This window comes from Alosa sapidissima, chromosome 19, assembly GCF_018492685.1.
Source record: "Alosa sapidissima isolate fAloSap1 chromosome 19, fAloSap1.pri, whole genome shotgun sequence".
Classification (NCBI taxonomy): Eukaryota; Metazoa; Chordata; class Actinopteri; order Clupeiformes; family Clupeidae; genus Alosa; species Alosa sapidissima.
The window spans coordinates 19,114,980-19,133,324 of record NC_055975.1 but is presented as its reverse complement, the minus strand read 5'-3'; the positions used below and the strand labels follow the sequence as shown (position 1 = coordinate 19,133,324).

The window sequence follows — 18,345 nt, the reverse complement described above, 5'->3', positions numbered from 1 at the left end:
TATATAATAACTGTCCTAAGAGGATGTTTCAGCCATCGAAAACACTGTAAAAATATATGCATGCATTTCTTAGTGTGCTTGTCTTGAGGTTGCCTGTGTCAACATACACACCCTGAAACATAATATCACTTTGTTTTTCAGTGTGAACATAAACATAAAGAAGAGTAATACTTTGCATACTGCAAGCAATGATTCATAAAAATGACATTAAAACATGAGGGATAGCATTAGAATACTTTAAACTGTGAAGGCAGATTCTTTAGAAATCTAGACGCACCCTAGTGGCAGCAAATTACATTTTTATGTGGGTCTGGCTCGTCAGGGTACTTTGACTTGTCAGTTCTATCGACACTCTGTGGAAGTGATTAATCTTTTTCTCAACATTAGAGATATTTGGTGAATCTAGTTAGTAAGTCCACCTCTGTAGCCTGCCCTGAGGTAAAATATTGTTATTTTCCTTTTTATGTTTTGGGAAAGATTGCAAGTATACTCAAGTATTCAAGAGCATTTTTTTTTTTATTTCTTTAATTAGCTTTTCCAAAATGGTTCCCCATCAGGATTGCTGTCTCCTTGTCCCACACCGTGCTGAATAGCTTTCTCTCTGTCCTACTCCCCCACTCACCCCAACCTGTAATGATGTGTCTCCATATGTGGCCTGTTTTACATGATATATGATGGATGTGTACTTTTTTACTTTAACACATTGCTGTTTGAGATCAAGTGCTTATTTGTATTTTCTATATAAAAAAGCAACAATACAGTGTTTGTGTCATGTAGAACATTGTTCCTTGCCCAGTGCAGTCTGTGATGATGTATTTGAGATGTCTGTATTTTTCCATAATTTATACAGTGTCTCAACAGTGTACTCCCAATAAAACAGAAGCATTGTCTATTCAGTTTTTTTTTTTATTTGGAACATTTGCTCTCTCTGACCAAATATTATACTAAGCCTAGTTCTAGTCTATTTATCAGATAACATTTTTGCATTTTGTGTGTGTGATGGTGCGACGTAGACAAACACACAAAAAGATAATTTTCAATGAATGACCAACTCCTCCTTCAGTTTACTAAAACTCACTCCTCCCAATGCAGTTTTTTCTCCAACTTCTCGCGTTCTCCGGATCTTACGAGAAGCCTGTCTCTTCCAGGTGACGTTGCCGCAAACTGGTGGACAGCTAAGCAGCCTAGCTAGGCTGAACTGGGGTTTCGACAGTCGACACTAGTTCTAGCTAAAAATGGCGTTCACATTCGCGGCCTTTTGTTATATGCTTGCTCTGCTGCTGACGGCGGCCCTCATATTCTTCGCCATTTGGCACGTAAGTGTACTGTGAATGGATTTGTAAATGCGATGCTCATACAACTATAGATAGTTTTGTCGTGGTTTGCGTTAAACAAAACTAACGGTTGATACCAAGGGATGTTAGCCCGGTATCTTCAGTCCGAATGAATGGCACACACCCAGTCGTTTCAGTGACAGTGCTAGCCAACTATAGCAGGCTAATGTTAGCTGATGTGAATTTAACTGTTTAATGTTAAAGATGCACTGGATTCTTATAGCCCATGTTCCCTTATATTCTGTAAACAATTTCCAAGGGAATCATATAATTCTTAAACTCGCAGTCGCCTGGTCTCAACATTTCTATTCTCTTCCATTGATGGCTAGCAGCTAACCCGCTAAATTAATACTAGCTGTAACGTTAGCTAACGATTTCAGAGCTCCGTCTAGTGTAGTTGGCTTTCCTTTTGGTTTGATCATAACAAATACAGAGATGTGCAAAATATTTACTAGCTTACACAATGTTGATTAAACAATATGTTGCCCGAGCTGAATTCCAAGTGAACCACGTCAACATTAGAACTAGGTTAGCTGCTACCTAATAGCGTTGTCTTAGCATACCGTGTGGTTAGGGTTAACGTTACATTACCGGTTAACCAGACTAACAAGTGGAACTGTCAGTTAACGGCAGGATTTGTTTTGTTTCTAGACATCTTGTCTAAAGCAGTCGCTTCCTGTTTTTGACACTTGGGTGTTTTTTCCCCACGACGCCACATACAATGCTCTCCCTACTTCAAATTGAGGAGTCCTCTCGTGGTAGCGTAGCCTGCGTAATTGGAATCACGCAGATCACTTTACACATCTGATATCATTTGTTCCAAACAAGTACTACAGTGACACATCCCATTGATGAACACCTAGGCATTCATTCGACACAAAAGGGGCTAAATTGGATGTCAACACAACTTCATATCAGTAGAATGTATTTATTTGGCTATACGTAGCACTATTTCATTTTCACTGTAAAGATGTGAATGTCCCATGAAAAACACTTTTTATGTCTTCTGCAAATGGAACCCCTTACAACAGTGTTTTTTCTCGTCTTCAAATAACATCTTTTCTTATTCTTTGGCAGATCATTGCATTTGATGAGCTGAAAACAGACTACAAAAACCCTATAGACCAATGCAACACACTGAACCCTGTGAGTGAACTTAGCATGCTACGTTTTGTATGTACAGTGCACGCATCTCAGCATCCATGCAGCTGTTCCTTCCGTATCTCTCTTTCTCTATGTGTGTTGGGGTTTTGGAAGAGGGAAAAGGTTGGGGGGGGATTGTAAAGTCTCTCCTCATGTAATACACATTAAGTAAGCTGTGTTAAGTCTCTGCACTGTTCTGAATTTGAATGACTTCTTGAAGTTACAAAAGTAAAACTTGTCAACTGTCCAACACTAACACTTAGTTTTTTTTCTTTCGATTTTCTAATCTGCTCTTTGTACTTTTGTTGTTTCTGTCGCATTTCTCCTCCCCTTTTTCACTAACGCCACAAAGACAGTTGAAAGGGTCAAAAAGATTAAAAGGGTCAAAATTGCTTTGAAGGTTTGTACCTATTTCCGGTTACTCGATCCAGTGCGGTGTCCCGTCCAGTCCAGTCCATTGTGCACGAGGGGAGTACTTGCAAATGTCTTTTCAGTTAACTACACAAAACCCACACTGTAGCCATTTTCAAGATTCTGTACAGTTAAGTATAATTTCAACATCAGATCGCCAGTACATGCAATTGCAGTTGACTCATTAGATTGACTGAATTAATGTTTTAATGCACTTAAATAATTACATAAGAACAGAGATGTTGGCCTCCTCAGTAGTTGGCCCTCTTCAGTGGATTTGCTGTGGAGGAATTAGTTAAGGACAGTACTGTTGATTTCTCCATTTAGCTGTAATAGCTTCAGGTACAGGATTGACACGCTGCACCTGCTTCCTAAATACTAGGCGGGTTCAGCATTTACCATAGCAACCAGTGTTAGAATTGATAAGTCCCCCACCACGAGCTGCCTCAAATAATCAGCTGTCTAGTCTTGATGGGGCTTAAGAGCAGGAGACTCAATCTAGAGAACTGCTGAGCTTGGTTGTAAATTAATCTTTGTGGCCAGTTGTTGTTCGTTTAGCTGGTGGAATAATATCACTTGGGAATTTAAGATACATTTTTGTGTGTTGAGATTCGATTGAATAGTGTAGGCTGCTATTTTGACTTGGGCAGTATGCCAGCAAAGCAGACTAGTTTCATTGAGAGCATCAGCTTCCTTGATCAGTCTGCTGCAACCACAAAGCCCAGGGTGTTAACTGAAAAGACTTGCAAGAGCTCGAAGAACATGCATGATCTCTTACAACCTACCCTTTGTTTGCATACAGTATTAATCATACAGGATTGTGGACACGTGTTTAGAACATCTCCTGTTCAAAATATGATTCCTCCCTCAGACTTCCCAGTATTCCAATTACAGTGGGTCAACGAGAGATCTTGTGACTCCCTATTATTGAAACTACAGCAGTTGTTTCCAGTTTTCCTCACGATGGATCTGTAGTAGGATACATCTGAAACAATATTTCATGTTTCTAAAAGATATGCACATAGGCTAGTTCACCTAGGTGCTATCCTGTATGCTTTATCCTATCTTTGAAAAGGATGAATTCTTATTTGGCAAGTAACACAATGATGATCGCAGTGGGTTAGAATATTTCTATGTATCTGTCCTAAATCTGTGTTTCCGTGGAATCTTTCATGGCTTGGAGCTCTGTCTCTAGATTCGTGGAGTATAGCCATTGGCACAAGGGAGGTGTAGTGTGTAATTTGGCTCGTGGCTCTGTTGGTGTGTAAAATCGGATTGAGGCGATGTTTAGGCTGAGATTTAGATGGGCTTCAGGGTGGGATTACACGACTGCCTGAGCCACTAAGGATCCCCATGGCCTCTTAATCTGCCCAGGGTTATTATCTGCCATCTGAGGGTTTCACCGCATACTGCCTCTTGTCCTCTCTGTTTCTCTGTGACTGTGTGTGTCAAACATACACACACACACACACACACACACACTTGTCATAGACCTCTCAGTCGAGATTTTATTGGGTATTTTTACAACACCGCTTTGAAGCATGGTGCAGCCCCTTGGCACATTGATGCAGTCATCTAGAATGACACGTTTGTACTTGCTATGCAGAAATATCTTTAAGTGGCCTCTGGCCTACCATCCTGTAGTAGAGAGATCAATTCTTTGTGCTTGGACTTCGGTTGTCTCTGTTAGATCAGAGCTCAGGTAGAGGAAAGAAGTGAGTTTTGAGATTTTGCCAGGGAGCTCCTTCAGGCAAAGTGTCTCAGGACTGAGGAACAGATGGCTGTCCAACTCTCAGGCTGAAAAGCTCAGTGGCTTTAGCATAGCTACCTGATTAGACAGCCGAGGGGAATGGGGAGGAACAGTGAGGCGCTGCAACCTTAGACAGATACATACTGTTGGTTGTTTGGTCAAATTCCCCAGTTTATCAAAAAATGAAGGGGGGGGGGGGGGGGCACTATCTGTACTAAACTACTAGGTGATGTAGTGGAGTTATTTTTTACTTTTAGCAGCTCCTGAACATCATACTAAGTTAAAGTCTTTTATTTTTTAAGTGTTCTTCATTTCACAAAGTTCATCTTCGTTTTTTTGCGATAGTAATGATCTAAACGATGTGTTCTAGTGTTGGGCTTTGGCAATACACAGTGCAGGACTACTAACCACCTCTCTCCACCCTCATTAACTGAAACACCCCCCACGACCTGCCTGCTTGCCTGCTGTGCTCACCTGCCCCCTCCCCATGGCCCAGACTTACCCCCAGCCTCTCTCTACTGCATGGCATCACCACGGAGCCAAGGGCACCGCCTGCCCCCTCACTGCATACCCGCCTTGTTGGGCCCTAGCTGCCTGCCTCTTTGCCAGCTTGCTATCACACCTTAGCATGGCCAAGCTTGGTGTGTGTGTGTGTGTGTGTGTGTGTGTGTGTGTGTGTGTGTGCGTGCGCGTGTGTCTGTATGTACAGTATGTGACACACGTGTGTGTGAGTGAGTGAGAGTGATTGTGTGCCTGTTTTGGTTCTGTCCACCTATGTTTTCCTGAAGGTTGGATAGCTGAATGTGAAAGTTTTCTATATACAGTTTTCTATATGTACACATGGTATGTATGTTTACATAAGACGGGAAGTGTTCATGAATGATTGGATTTTCTGTACTTCGTGTCCAAATTGGCCAGGGCAGAATGTTCACTGGCCTTGCACTCATTCACTCGTGATTACACGTCCAGCAGGTAGTGTTAGCTCAGAGTGGGATGCTTGCTGGGTCGTTACAAGAGCATATGGCGCAGGTCATCGGTGTGTGAAGATCACTCAGAAAGACATTAAACCTGGCCTGCCAACAGTGGTCTCTGCATGCTGTCCCTCTTTCTTTCTTTCTTTCTTTCTTTCTTTCTTTCTCTCTCCCTTTCTCTTTTTCTCTCTCTCTCTCTGGACCCTGTTCTTTCTTTTTAAATCTCTCCTTGGTGCTCAGCCAGACAACACTCTTCCAGGCTCAGCCAACTCATACAGGATGACATTAGCCTGCAGTTTGTATTACTACTCCAAGGGCTCTCTGAGTCTGAGCAGAAAAGTCGTTAGCACATAGTGTAAAAATGTAGGCCCTAAATGAAGACATTGACAGCAAACAGAGGAATGAGTTGGTGACGTTTTTAGACGGTGATAAGTGTTTCATTAGATGGGAGATGTGGAGGTTGCAGTGGCTTCTGCTTAAGATAGCATGATATTTTGAGCTCAACTGTTTTGGTTTGTGCCTTTAAAGCACCGATGACCACAGACAGACTTACAAAGTGGAAGGGCAGGTAGATGCATTTCCACTGGGAGGAGAAATTAGATGATTGGTCAGGATGTGAAAATGTGTTTTTCTGGCGGTTTCCAAAAATAGAATGCTCTGAGTAACTTAATAAAGCAGGGTCGTGCAAGGACTTTAAGTGTTGCCTCTGTGAAAGTGTTTGTGTGAGTTTGTGTCAGTCTCTCAGGGCTGTTTGTGTGGGGGTTGCTCTTGCATCTGCTATAAATGTGTGTTGTCTTATGTGTTTGTGTTAGAAAGCAGGAGAGAGAGGGGGGCGAAAGCAGTAAGAAAGACAAAGTCAAAGTCACAGTCAGAAAGTAGGATGTGAAGCAACTGCATGCATCCTATGAGTGGTGCTTGTGTATCTGTGTGGATGTGTCTAATTAATGTGTCTCCCGTGGTGTCCTTGTATGTGTGTTCTCTTTGCAGCTGGTGCTCCCTGAGTACATGATCCACATGTTCTTTTGCGTGATGTTCCTGTGTGCAGCTGAGTGGCTCACGCTGGGTCTTAACATGCCCCTGTTGGCCTACCATGTCTGGAGGTGGGTCCTCATCACTTCCCACCCTCACCCATTCACATTATTAACAGTGTTGATAGTCTGATTAGCTTTCACTATGCTTAAGATCTCAAGGGCCTTGGTTAACGGTGCTCTAAGGGATGTTGCACGGTTTCTAAGCTAAAACATATTTTTTGTCACATTTTTGTAAACTGTTCCAGCAGCCGTGGCCTACTGGTTATAGCGCTTCGGACTTGTAACCGGAGGGTTGCTGGTTCGAACCCCGACCAGTAGGCCATGGCTGAAGTGCTCTTGAGCAAGGCACCTAACCCCTCACTGCTCCCCTAGCACCGCTGTTGATGCAGGCAGCTCACTGCGCTGGGATTAGTGTGTGCTTCACCTCACTGTGTGTTCACTGTGTGCAGTGTGTTTCACTAATTCACGGATTGGGATAAATGCAGAGACCAAATTTCCCTCACAGGATCAAGAGTATATATACTTACTTATACCAAAGTCCTTTTAGGCAAGTCCCTCCACTCGGCGGCCATATACCAACGTTTTATGGGCACTCATCGGGCACAGTCTTTGGGTCGAACTGCGTGCGCGCAAGGCTTCACGACACCAATCTTGCTCCAGCGGCGAGATCACAACACATGATTGGCACGATGTCTTCACAACACACCATATGATTGGCTCAATGTATTCACATCACACCACATGATTGGCTCAATGTATTCACATGTCGACGTTTTGCCGAGGAAGGGGTGGGATATGTGTAGACAACGGCCATATTGGCGTGACAAACTAGCCCCATCCATTTTCCATTTTTCTCATATTTTTTGAGTGCTGTGTCTCCACATTAGAAAGTCTCTGCTTATACTTATACAGCCAATCACCGACGAGATGTGCGTTTTGGAGAGTTTCAATTGCACAGGAGGGAAGGGGCGGGAGTAGCGAGCTAGCTCTGTTTTGTTTGAACGGCAACAGAAGTGACGTTACCCAACATCGCTTAGAGCACCTTTACATTTGATATTTCAAAATGTTGGGTTAAAGGAGAAATTCGGGCGATTTTCACACGGATCTTGATCGCTAGACATCGCTGATTACTGTCGATAGGAAAAATAAACGACCAAAATCGGTGCTACCGAACTAGAGTTACTGCAGTTAATGGCCAGTACTCCTAGTCAGCTACAATGCTAGGTCTGGGGGCATGAACAGGACCCGTACGTGACAAAACGATGCGTTTTCAACTCATTAATTGTCAAGAAACCGTTTGAATTCAAAGTTTGCACTGTCATATCTACATCTAGCGATCAAGATCCATGTAAAAATCGGACAGATTTCTCCTTTGAGCACAGCCTCCACTCAGTGGAGTACTTCCTAGCTAAGCAGTAATTTCTCAGTAACCTGGTATATGATGTTGTAAATTGAATTACACTTACAAAAGTAAGATTGTGTCATAAATATTGATCATATGCAGTGATGTAGCACATGAATAGTATTTGCTCTGTAACTGCATCAATCAGAAATGAATGAATGGATGAACAAATGAAATCGCTGTGTGTCCCTCAGGTACATGAGTCGGCCAGTGATGAGTGGGCCTGGCCTGTACGACCCCACCACCATCATGAACGCAGACATCCTGGCCTACTGCCAGAAAGAGGGCTGGTGCAAGCTTGCCTTCTACCTCCTCTCCTTTTTCTACTATCTCTATGGGTAAGTAGCGTTGTATTTGTGCAACAGTGCTGTGTGTTTAGTCAGGTTGTGGGGCTGATTTTCCGTACACTGATTAAGCCTAGCCCTAGACTAATAGGTAACCTCAATGAAAATCTCCATAGAAGAAAAAGCTTTTAGCCTGGCAGTAGGCTGAATCCGTGGATGGGAAACCGGCCCTTAAAGTCCACTTTAATTGTTTTTTGAAAGTGGACTTTATTTTTAATTTGATTGCTTTGCTTTGGTCACTTAGAAAAACAAATCTATTCAATAGAGCGCAATGAACATCATATCAGGGTCATTGTAATTGTGTGTAATTTCTGTGCTTGCAGAATGATCTACGTGCTGGTCAGCTCCTAAACAGAAAGAACACACTTCAAAAGAAAGTAGGAAGAGGTGTGTGGAAAGGACGACACATGCTCAGCTCTTTTTTTTAAAAAATATTTTGAGCTGAAATTTGGACCTCTACAGACACCCTTTGTCAGAGAGAGCGTTTAAAAAGGCTGACAGACTCTTAACCAATCCCCCCTCTCTCCCTAAACAACAACGAGGACAGGACATGGCAGCCCTTTCAAAATAAGAGTCCTCTTGAGAAGGGACTAAAACCACATTATAGCCCTGAATAATTAGCCTGTTTTTTTCCCCTTCTCTCTTGTTTATGTGCTGAATTTATTTGTGAAGTTAAAATAAAGTTTATAGTATTTTCCCCCCTTCCCCATCCCCAATTTTGAAATCAGGATACTATGTGGACACGCCGATCAGTAGTCTATTCACATTTTTGAAGAAGTGAATGATGGCAGGATTCATTTTCATGAAACTGTGTGAATAAAATTACTAGTACATCAGGCAATATTTATTGCATGAGTACACTTACCAGGATTTTGAAGGTTGATGTTTAATTTAAATGTTTTTGATGTTTTTGATCGGGCAGCTGAAAATCAGAGCAGTCTACACAGTTATTCTAGACATTGCAGTGGGTTGTACTAGCAGGTAGAGCAGGAGTTGTGGTAACCAGGAGGAGGATGACAATCAACTGGGTTGTCAACAAGTGTGTACATCCCCTATCTATCATAATATGTGTGCTTTGAGGACATAGCTAGTTCAGCTTCATATGTAACCAGTGTTGGGCCAACCTAGGATAAAAATATTGGAACTGTACTCAGTGACTATATTAGGATGCCTTTGTGTTCAGACAAAAATTAATATGGTAAACTATTATGCTTCTGAAATGGTATTTTTCATGGGAATATCAGGTTTTTGGAATATTGAGTTTCAGTTTTGCCATCTGTTTAATTTTGCCAACGTGTGTGTGTGTGTCTCCTGAGACACAGTATATGTAGGCATCATAGCTGATATCAAACATGGAACCTCTACCGTCTGTCCCCCCCCCCTCCCTCTTGTAACACTTTCCTGAGTTGACACTCCTTTCACGTTATGTTGAAAGCAAATTATTCTTATGTCTGACGACTGTGTGGAATGTTAATGCATCTTTGTTGTTTTATTTGAATATAAGTTATGTTTTCAAAAGAATGCAGCTTTATCACTTTGCATTCTTATGTGTCTGTCCCATTGCCACAAGTAGACGGATAGATTTTTAAACCAGACAGTCAGGACTGAGGTGTGTGTGTGTGTGTGTGTACATTTGTGTTTGAGTGGATGGGAACTTCAAAAAGAAAAACCAACAACTTTCTACCAGTGTGGAATGACTGATACTCCAGCCCTTGGTTTAGCTAGCAAACCTCCATTTTCTATGTCGACCCCTTGCAAATGTGATGGAACCTTGACAAGAAGAACTGAAATAAACAGATTCTACCTATGCACCTGCCAGTCATTTTACAGGCATCACCACCACACCCAATTCACCCATTAGCAGACACAGGGGGCAATCTGCTATCTGGCTATAAACCAAGGCCTCTTGGAACCAAATGCCAGGTGCAAGTAGAGCTCTCTCTTTAGCGTATTGTCCTCTTGCTCCTTTCAAATTTAATGCTTAATTTTGCTGCATTGATGCTGGAATTCACATAATTTTACCAAATATATCCCTTTTATTCACATTTATTTGGTGGTCATTCATATAATTTACTTCACAAGGTGCATACTGAAAATCAGCTCTACAAACTTACTTTCTCCCAGACAAATGTGGAAAATTAAAACTTAAAATATTTCTGCAAAATTACAAATTTTTCTTATGAAGTGCAATTAAGAAAAATTAACACTCTTTATGAAACATAATCAAGCTGATAGCATTTTCTCCACAATTGAAAACAAAGCAGTATTTTCCCTTATAATAATCAGAATCTCAAATCTCCTGAGGGCTGGGGTGGGTGCGAGTTACCGGGACACCGACCTCTCTGAAAAAGCTTTGTTCTCCTGATATTCAGCAAACTTTTCCCGAAACTCATGAAGGAAGTTATATTGCTGTGAAAGACAGACAAAAATGATAAATTTGCAAGTATTACCAGCTTATTTTACAACCCCAAAACAGAAAAAGTTGTGACATTGTGTAAAATATGAATAAAAACAGAACGTAATAATCTGCAAATCTCTTAAACTCATATTTAGTTTGTAAAAAGGACACAGACAACATATCAAATGTTGAAAATGACGAATTTGACAATTTCATGGAAAATATATGTTAATTTCTAATTTGATACCAGCAACATGTTTCAAAAAAAGTTGGGACGGGGGTAACAAAATGCTGGAAAAGTTGTGTAATGATAAAGAAAACAAAAGGAAGAATGTTTCACAACTAATTAGGGTAACTGGCAACATGATTGGGTATGAAAAAGAGCACCCCAGAGAGGCAGGGTCTCTTAGAAGTAAAGATGTAGGGATATTCATCACTGTAAACTTCTGCGTACAAATGATGAAACAATGTCATTTTAATGCTTCTTAACATGAAATTGTGATGTATTTGGGGAGTTAATCATCTACAGGACATATTATTAATACATTCAGATAATACAGAGAAATCTTTGCAAACAAGGGAAAGAGCTGAAAAACAAATTGGATGTCCGTGGTCTTTTGGACCTCAGATGGCACTGCATCAATACTAGACCTGTTTCCAGACATGTCATTGTATGGGCTCAGAAAAACCTCTGATAAACATTGTCTATGTGCACAGTTTGATACTCAATTCAAAAACCAACCAGCCAATATTTTGCTAAACAGCTAAAATTGTATTGAGACATAATACAGAAAATACCACCCTCTAATCTGGGCCTGAGCTTGTTTAAAATGGACTGAGGTAACGTGGAAAAAGGTCCTGTGGTTAGACCAATCAAAGTATGCCATTCTTTTTGGAAATCATGGACTCATCTGGGCTAAAGAGGAGGGGGCCTATCCAAGTATCCAACCTATCCAACTTGTTTTAGTGCTCAGTTCAAAACCCAACATCTATGACAGTGTGGAAGAGCATTAGTGCCTACAGCATGGGCATCTTGCACATTTGGCAAAGCACAATCAATTCTGAATTATGTATACAGGTTTTGAGCAACATATACTGCCATCCAGGCAATGTCTTTTCCAGGGACGACCTTGAATATTTCAGAAAAACAATGCCAAAATGAATTCTGCACATATTTAAATAGTATTTTTCCATAGAGGAAGAGTCCAGGTGCTAAGATGGCCTGTCTGCAACTGAAATCCTATATCGTGGAGTAATGGGACAACATTTCATTCTCAAAACTGTAGCAAATGGTCTCCTCAGTTCATAAACATTTACAGAATTGTGTTAAATGAAGAGGTGAAGCGGCACAGTGGTAAACATGCTCCCGTCCCAACTTTTTTTGAAACATGTTGCTGGCATCAAATTCAAAATTAACATATATTTTCCATGAAATAGTCATTTGATATGTTGTCTTTGTCCTTTTTGCTGCTAAATATGGGTTTACGAGACTTGTATATTATCACATTCTGTTTTTATTTGCATTTTACAGACTTATTTGCAGACTTGACAACCAGTAAGCTTCAAGACAGATAAAATAAGGCATTGGATTTATACATATCTTTGTAATCAGTACACGGACCACAACAAAGCGGATAAAAATGTTAAAAGCGGACAACTCCTGGACACTCTAGATGGAGGAGACCCAGACAGTCCTTAAAGCATATGATGGAAAATATACATGAGCAGATTGACAACAGTGTGTGGTCTACAACTAATCCAAGGCAGGTGTTTCCTGTGACATTTACAGGGAAATGTTCTGGCTGTACAACTTCAAGTACACTGAACCTGATGTGCTACAGTATGAAGTTTGATGTCTAAAGTAAATTGTGTTAGATATGTTGTGAACAGTTTACAACATAAACTAAACACATGCTGTGCTATAACATTTGCAACCTAAAATGCACTGAACCTGATGTGCTGTTGTATAAAATTTGCAACCTAATACACTGACATTGATATGTTTAAGCATGACGTTTGCAACCTGAACTACTGTATATTGAGAATGTTATGCTGTAGTATAAAGTTTAGAAACACTTCAGGACTTGTACAGTAACTGAAGGTGTCGGGTTTCAGCAGATTCCTCCTCTGTCACTCACCTTGACTGTCTGAATGGCCCCGCCTCCTCTCAGCTCCCGGAGGATCTCAATGGCTTTGTTGGGCGTCATGGAGACAGAGAGCTGTAGTAGCAGACATGCCGCAACTGGCAAGTGTGTGCACACAGAAACACACACACACACAGATGTAGAATTAATGAAGCTCTTGTGTGAAGCTGAAGGTTTCTATAACAGTACACCAGTTGGTAGGGAAAGTCCACTTACTTAGTGCTGAACGACCAAGACCTCCATAACAACTGTAGAAAAACAAAGTAGAGTCAGTCATACTATTTCTCGCTGATTTTTTTTTACAGAATTCAAACTTTATCTATTATAAACTAAATTTACAGATCTAATGAATTTACAGTATCAGACTTGCAAAATTCTACAATGCAAGTTAGAAGAAAAAAAGAGCCTTCTAAAATGGATATTATCAATCCTTGATTTGTGATTGTGATTGGCTGAATTGCGTTCAAAGCTGGTTTGAAGCCATTGTAAAAAACTGCAGCCATTCTCGTGGACTGCATTACGCTCTATATTACCTGTGTGAGCTGTGTGTGTGCTTTGCTAAGTAAAGCAGAGCTGTGAAATATACTTTATAATTATTTATGTCAGATGATTATTTCAGAATAATTTATTATATTACTTGTTGCAGTATATGTGTGTCTCCACTCTGTGTGAGTATATATGTGTATGTCAACTCCATGTGTGTGATGTGCGTCCACTCTGTGTGTGGGAGTGTCTTACTGGATGATGGTTCTGCGGTTGGCCTGCAGACTAGCCTGCAGCTCCTCCAGGATCTGGCAGCACTGGGGCAGCTCTGGGGCGCAGCCGTCGGGGAAGGGCAGGTGGTGGATGGTGAGACCATGCTGGCTGTAGGCCTCCAGGAGCCCCGGCACCCGATAGCGCTGCAGCTCCCCACGCGTGCACAACACAAACACATCCTCCACACCCTGCTCCTGCAGCTGGCCTGGAGACAGCCACATATACACACAGATAAGCAACCAAAAATGGCTTAAATACAGGTAAGCAACCTACTAGAATAGCTTAACTACAAGAGTAGCAGCATTAAGCATTAAACGGTTTCTCTAAGACGTGCAAGTCCCATACTCATTGTGTGCACTTGAAGCAGAGTTTAATAGTTTAACACCTTGTATGAATTGATATTATAATCATGGTAAAATCATGAATCAATCAACAAGAATTCATAACATCAATCAATTACATCAAACTAATCTCAACTCCCAGCAAGCACCTGCCACTCCTCACTCAGCCATTCAGTAGAAAAGGAGGTCACCCTACCCATGTCCCTTTGCAGGTTCCTCCTCACATCTTTGTACTTGCATCCTGCCAAACGATGAGACACAAAGCAGACTTGTTAGATGACGAGTTGCTGTGACACACATACAGGCCTTTCAGTTCAGTACCACTGGGACTGGCTGTGACTTACCTGGCAGTGAGCAAATACCCAGAGACTGGGAGCACTCCACCACTGACAAAGACAACCTACAGTAAACAAGCACACAAATAAACAAACAAACAAAAACATCAAGGATACAGGATTAAGCATCAGCCAACATAGTTACATACATAGGTAAGATTTAAGGATCTAATTAGTGTTCACTAATATGAACACTAATACTGTGATGCCGGACACAATACAGGTATTTGTTCACATAACCACACATTTTGCTACTGCCTGATATGATAATGGTGGGAAGGTACTTCTCATTGGATTAGATACATCTTCTTAAAATACAAGGCGAGTGTTTTCAATTTTAGAGCCTGGGTAGAACTGACTTAGAATATAATTGTGACGCACATGGACTAATGATTGCTTCAACTTTTCATGAAGCTTGAATACAACTTCACTTTACTGTGTACGTGAGACCTGTGAAAGGCTTACCAGGAGATTAGCAGAGGGGTACACTCCTCTTCACCCGTGTCCTCCTCGTCAGACGAATCAAACTCTGTGGTCCTCATGACAGCTGGCTGGGAGAGCCAGGGAACATTTAGTTTACTGTTAATTACGCAATGCATCAAGGGTTCAGTAAGGGGGTTATACAAAGCATTTACATTGACATTTATTAATTTAGCAGACACTACGTTATCCAAAGTGACTTACATATGTCGACTATATTACAAGGGATCACATTGTCCCGGAGCAAATTGGGGTTAAGTGCCTTGCTCAAGGGTACAACTGTGGAAGCCAGGAATTGAACCCACCACTTTCAGGCTACTGCACACTAGCCCAGCTCCTTAACCACTACTTCACTACCACCGCCCCACATGTAGAACCAACATTTAGCCTGACATTAACAAGTTTGTTTGGTATTCAAAATATCAATTGATGTTATCACAGACAGATGACTCTGCAAAATAAACTACTATATTGTAACTTTCCTCTTCTTCAGTTTGAATTAATTAGCTAACTTTTCTCATGCCAGCAAACTTAAAAGGCAATCTAATATGATTGACCAGACAGGTCAACTTCCTGATTGTAGTCTGCTTTGTCCTTTTTTGGACAGATCTCCCATGAGGATGGACCAGTCGAGCTTGTTGTCCAGCTGTAGGCTATACCCCCAAGGTATCTATAGCTGGAGAACAGTTCCACTTCTTTTCCATAGTAACTGTGCTGGTCCTTCTAGACTCAGCTTGCACTTCCTAAGGGATGTGCTAGAGTCCTATTTGTAGATTTTAGTGCAGCTTTTAATTCCATGAAACTAAACATTCTCCTGCAAAGACTAGCCAAAATTAACATAGATAAGGGCCTGATTCTCTGGATCAGAGACTTCCTCTCCTGTCACCCTTAGAGGGTATGTGTAAATGGCATTTTGTCAGGAGTGCAAACCATCAGTACAGGCTGCCCACAAGGCAGCGTTCTTTCCCCTCTACTTTTCTCTCTATTCAATAACGAGTTCTCTATCAACGATAGCCTCTTCAAATTGATAAAATATGCGGATGACATGGCGTTAGAAGGCCTCTTACAAAAAACTGACCCCTCTGGTGAGGCCTCCTATCTAGCACACATAAAGGCCCTTGAAGCATGGTGCAATGATAGCGAGCTAGAGATCAATGTGTCAAAAACAAAGGAGTTAGTCTTCTGCAAAAAACAAGACACAACAGAGCCAGTTTCACTTAATGGCCTAGCAGTTGAAACTGTGGGAACTTTTAAATACCTAGGTACGGTTGTTAACACCGAGTACATTTTTAAGAAATGGTCACAACGACTCAGTCTCCTCAGAAGACTGAGCCGTGGGTGTTAATGCTCAGATAACTAAGCTAGTATACACTACACACATTGAAAGTGTGTTAACCTTTCACCTCTCTGCTTGGTTTGGACACCTTAGCTGTAGATCCAATAACAAACTAAACAGGATAGTGTCAATAGCTAGTAAAATAGTAGGAAGACCTCAAAGACACCGGACACAAATATATACTGACAGAATGAGGAAGAAAGCTAGGATCATTACAGATAGTACACACCCAGATAGAACCATGGAGGTATGGATAGTACACACCCTCTCTCTAGCCAGTTTGAGCTCCTGAAGTCTGAGAGGCGCTACAGAGTGCCTCTGGCAAAAAGTGTATTTGAAAAATCCTTTACTCCAAATGCCATCAGTATCCTCAATCAAACCAAGTGACAATATCAAACTGAGATGCTATTTCTTTTACTCCTATTTTTATGTACTTTCTACTCTTATTTTTTTCTATGTATTTTATCATGATATTTCAACTTGTATGTCTGAGATGATATTGTGGCTGTATGTCTATCTGTCTTTATGTCTGGTGAGCCAAAGAAAAATGTCCACCTTGGTGGACATTAAAGATTTATTCTATTATTCTATTCTATTCTGTCTGATCTTTTCCATGTATGATATAGTAGCTGGATCAAGCCCATTCCTCCTAAAATCCACAATGATTTATTTGGTCTTAGGACACGGTGGACCTGGACGACACTAGCAATAAATTGTAAGGCTATTTAAACTTCCCTGTGATGTGCGCATAATAAAAATGCCCAGGCCTTACGCAACATAATTTTTTAGCCTTCGTTACCCGCCGACCCTGAAATGTAGGCTATTTTTCAGTTCAGTTATGAGCATGACATGTCCTCTAGTGCATTGGTTCTCAAAGTGGGTTCCGCACATTGTCAGGGGGTCCCTGACAAAGTTTCCTACCAAATATGAAATTGTCTTATATGGCGAAAGGTATCAGTACAGTATCAGTATTTGCCAAATTCATCTGCTGATACGTTACATCAATACGTCAAAACACTTTACTATTAATTAACCACCAACAAAATGAAAGTTATGTGAAGCAAACACTATGTTATCAACACAGTAGGCCTACATTTGACAAAGAAACAACAATCCTTAAAAAAAAACAATCCTTTAAAACAAATCCTACATACGGTCAGTCTGCGAACATGACTATTGTGGTATTAGCACTCTATGTTTTTAAAATACATATAACATATATAACAGAAAGAAGGGCTGTACAACTACATGATTAACTTAAGTTGTATGTGTTGCGATTATGAGGGGTCCTTGGAGAATTTTACACTCCATGAGGGGTCCCCGGCCCACAAATGTTTGAGAACCCCTGCTCTAGTGACAGTTTCTCCCCCCTTCATGGTCATCATCGGTCTAGTCCTTTAAAACATGTGGCTGATTAACACTAGATTGCACGTCTTTGCATCTGTAGCGCAGCCTCTCGGTGATACGACTCTGGGTTCAGCACACTTCGGGACCCGCCCTCATGTTTGAAAAAAAAATATTATGTGTAGAGCGCACATGTGAACTGACAAAATGTTCTACATTTGGAATTGTGTTAAATACAACTACAAGTAATAGCGCGCCTACTGTTCTAATCTAAACGGACGCAGGCGCAGCCTCTACAAGCCCACAGACGGTAACGTTAGTAGTTGGCTAGCTAGTGCATATCTAGAAGTATTTGACAGCTAGCAATATAGTAGCACCTGCATACAATTATGAAGTGGCATTTTAGGTCGTCCATGAGTGCATTTCTGACATTAACTATCAAGATATCAATGGGGGCTATGACACGCCTCACGAAGCACTTGCAGCAAAGTAAAAATGATTAGTTTGTTAAGGGCACTGTTGCAATGACTGTAACGTTAGTTCACCAGATGAGCTAACGCTAGGTTAGCAACCGTAGTGTTAGAAACTTGTTAAACTGAATTGCACATTTTCCTCACAATCTAATGCATGCAAATGCATCGTATAAACATATCACCATCTACTGCACGAATTTCAAACACAAAACAGTTGCAAAACTGATTATAAATCATGTGAGTATTCTTACCAAATTCACCATAGTCCATTCAGCGACTAGCTGAGCGTGTTGTCATGAAAGCATTTTAAAAACTCACTTTGCGCCTACTGGCCAATGAGAGAGCGGCATGA

At 41.1% G+C, this 18,345-nt stretch overlaps 2 protein-coding genes across 3 annotated transcripts; one reads left to right on the top strand and one right to left on the bottom strand.

Annotated features, from left to right (window-relative positions):
* The first annotated feature begins 1,098 nt into the window (after positions 1 to 1,098).
* cnih1 (cornichon family AMPA receptor auxiliary protein 1) lies at positions 1,099 to 10,049 on the top strand. The gene is made up of 5 exons (XM_042071869.1): positions 1,099 to 1,316; positions 2,412 to 2,480; positions 6,597 to 6,709; positions 8,237 to 8,380; positions 8,710 to 10,049. Exons 1-5 carry the CDS (start codon positions 1,236 to 1,238, stop codon positions 8,735 to 8,737), a joined length of 435 nt encoding a protein of 144 aa, XP_041927803.1. The 5' UTR covers positions 1,099 to 1,235; the 3' UTR covers positions 8,738 to 10,049.
* Positions 10,050 to 10,402: 353 nt separating this feature from the next.
* cdkn3 (cyclin-dependent kinase inhibitor 3) lies at positions 10,403 to 18,322 on the bottom strand. Of its 2 annotated transcripts, none has more exons than XM_042071860.1 (8): positions 18,245 to 18,322; positions 14,826 to 14,911; positions 14,370 to 14,425; positions 14,222 to 14,266; positions 13,667 to 13,889; positions 13,145 to 13,176; positions 12,923 to 13,026; positions 10,403 to 10,795 (listed from the first exon to the last, which is right to left on the bottom strand). In XM_042071860.1, the coding sequence occupies exons 1-8, from the start codon at positions 18,254 to 18,256 to the stop codon at positions 10,709 to 10,711; spliced, it is 645 nt and encodes a 214-aa protein (XP_041927794.1). In that variant the 5' UTR covers positions 18,257 to 18,322; the 3' UTR covers positions 10,403 to 10,708. The 2 variants fall into 2 exon arrangements, with proteins under 2 accessions (XP_041927794.1, XP_041927795.1); XM_042071861.1 differs by having other exon boundaries at positions 14,826 to 14,939; positions 18,245 to 18,290.
* Positions 18,323 to 18,345: the final 23 nt, after the last annotated feature.

Bases quoted from the DNA above. Each gene is read 5' to 3' on its own strand.
- cdkn3 (XM_042071860.1), bottom strand. The intron at 14,267-14,369 runs GTAAGTCACAGC...ATCGTTTGGCAG, and splicing joins GGGTATTTGCTCACTGCCAG to GATGCAAGTACAAAGATGTG. The intron at 13,177-13,666 runs GTAAGACACTCC...GTTTTTCTACAG, and splicing joins AACCGCAGAACCATCATCCA to TTGTTATGGAGGTCTTGGTC.
- cnih1 (XM_042071869.1), top strand. From the start codon at position 1,236: ATGGCGTTCACATTCGCGGCCTTTTGTTATATGCTTGCTCTGCTGCTG. The intron at 6,710-8,236 runs GTGGGTCCTCAT...TGTGTCCCTCAG, and splicing joins TTGGCCTACCATGTCTGGAG to GTACATGAGTCGGCCAGTGA. The intron at 8,381-8,709 runs GTAAGTAGCGTT...CTGTGCTTGCAG, and splicing joins TTTTTCTACTATCTCTATGG to AATGATCTACGTGCTGGTCA.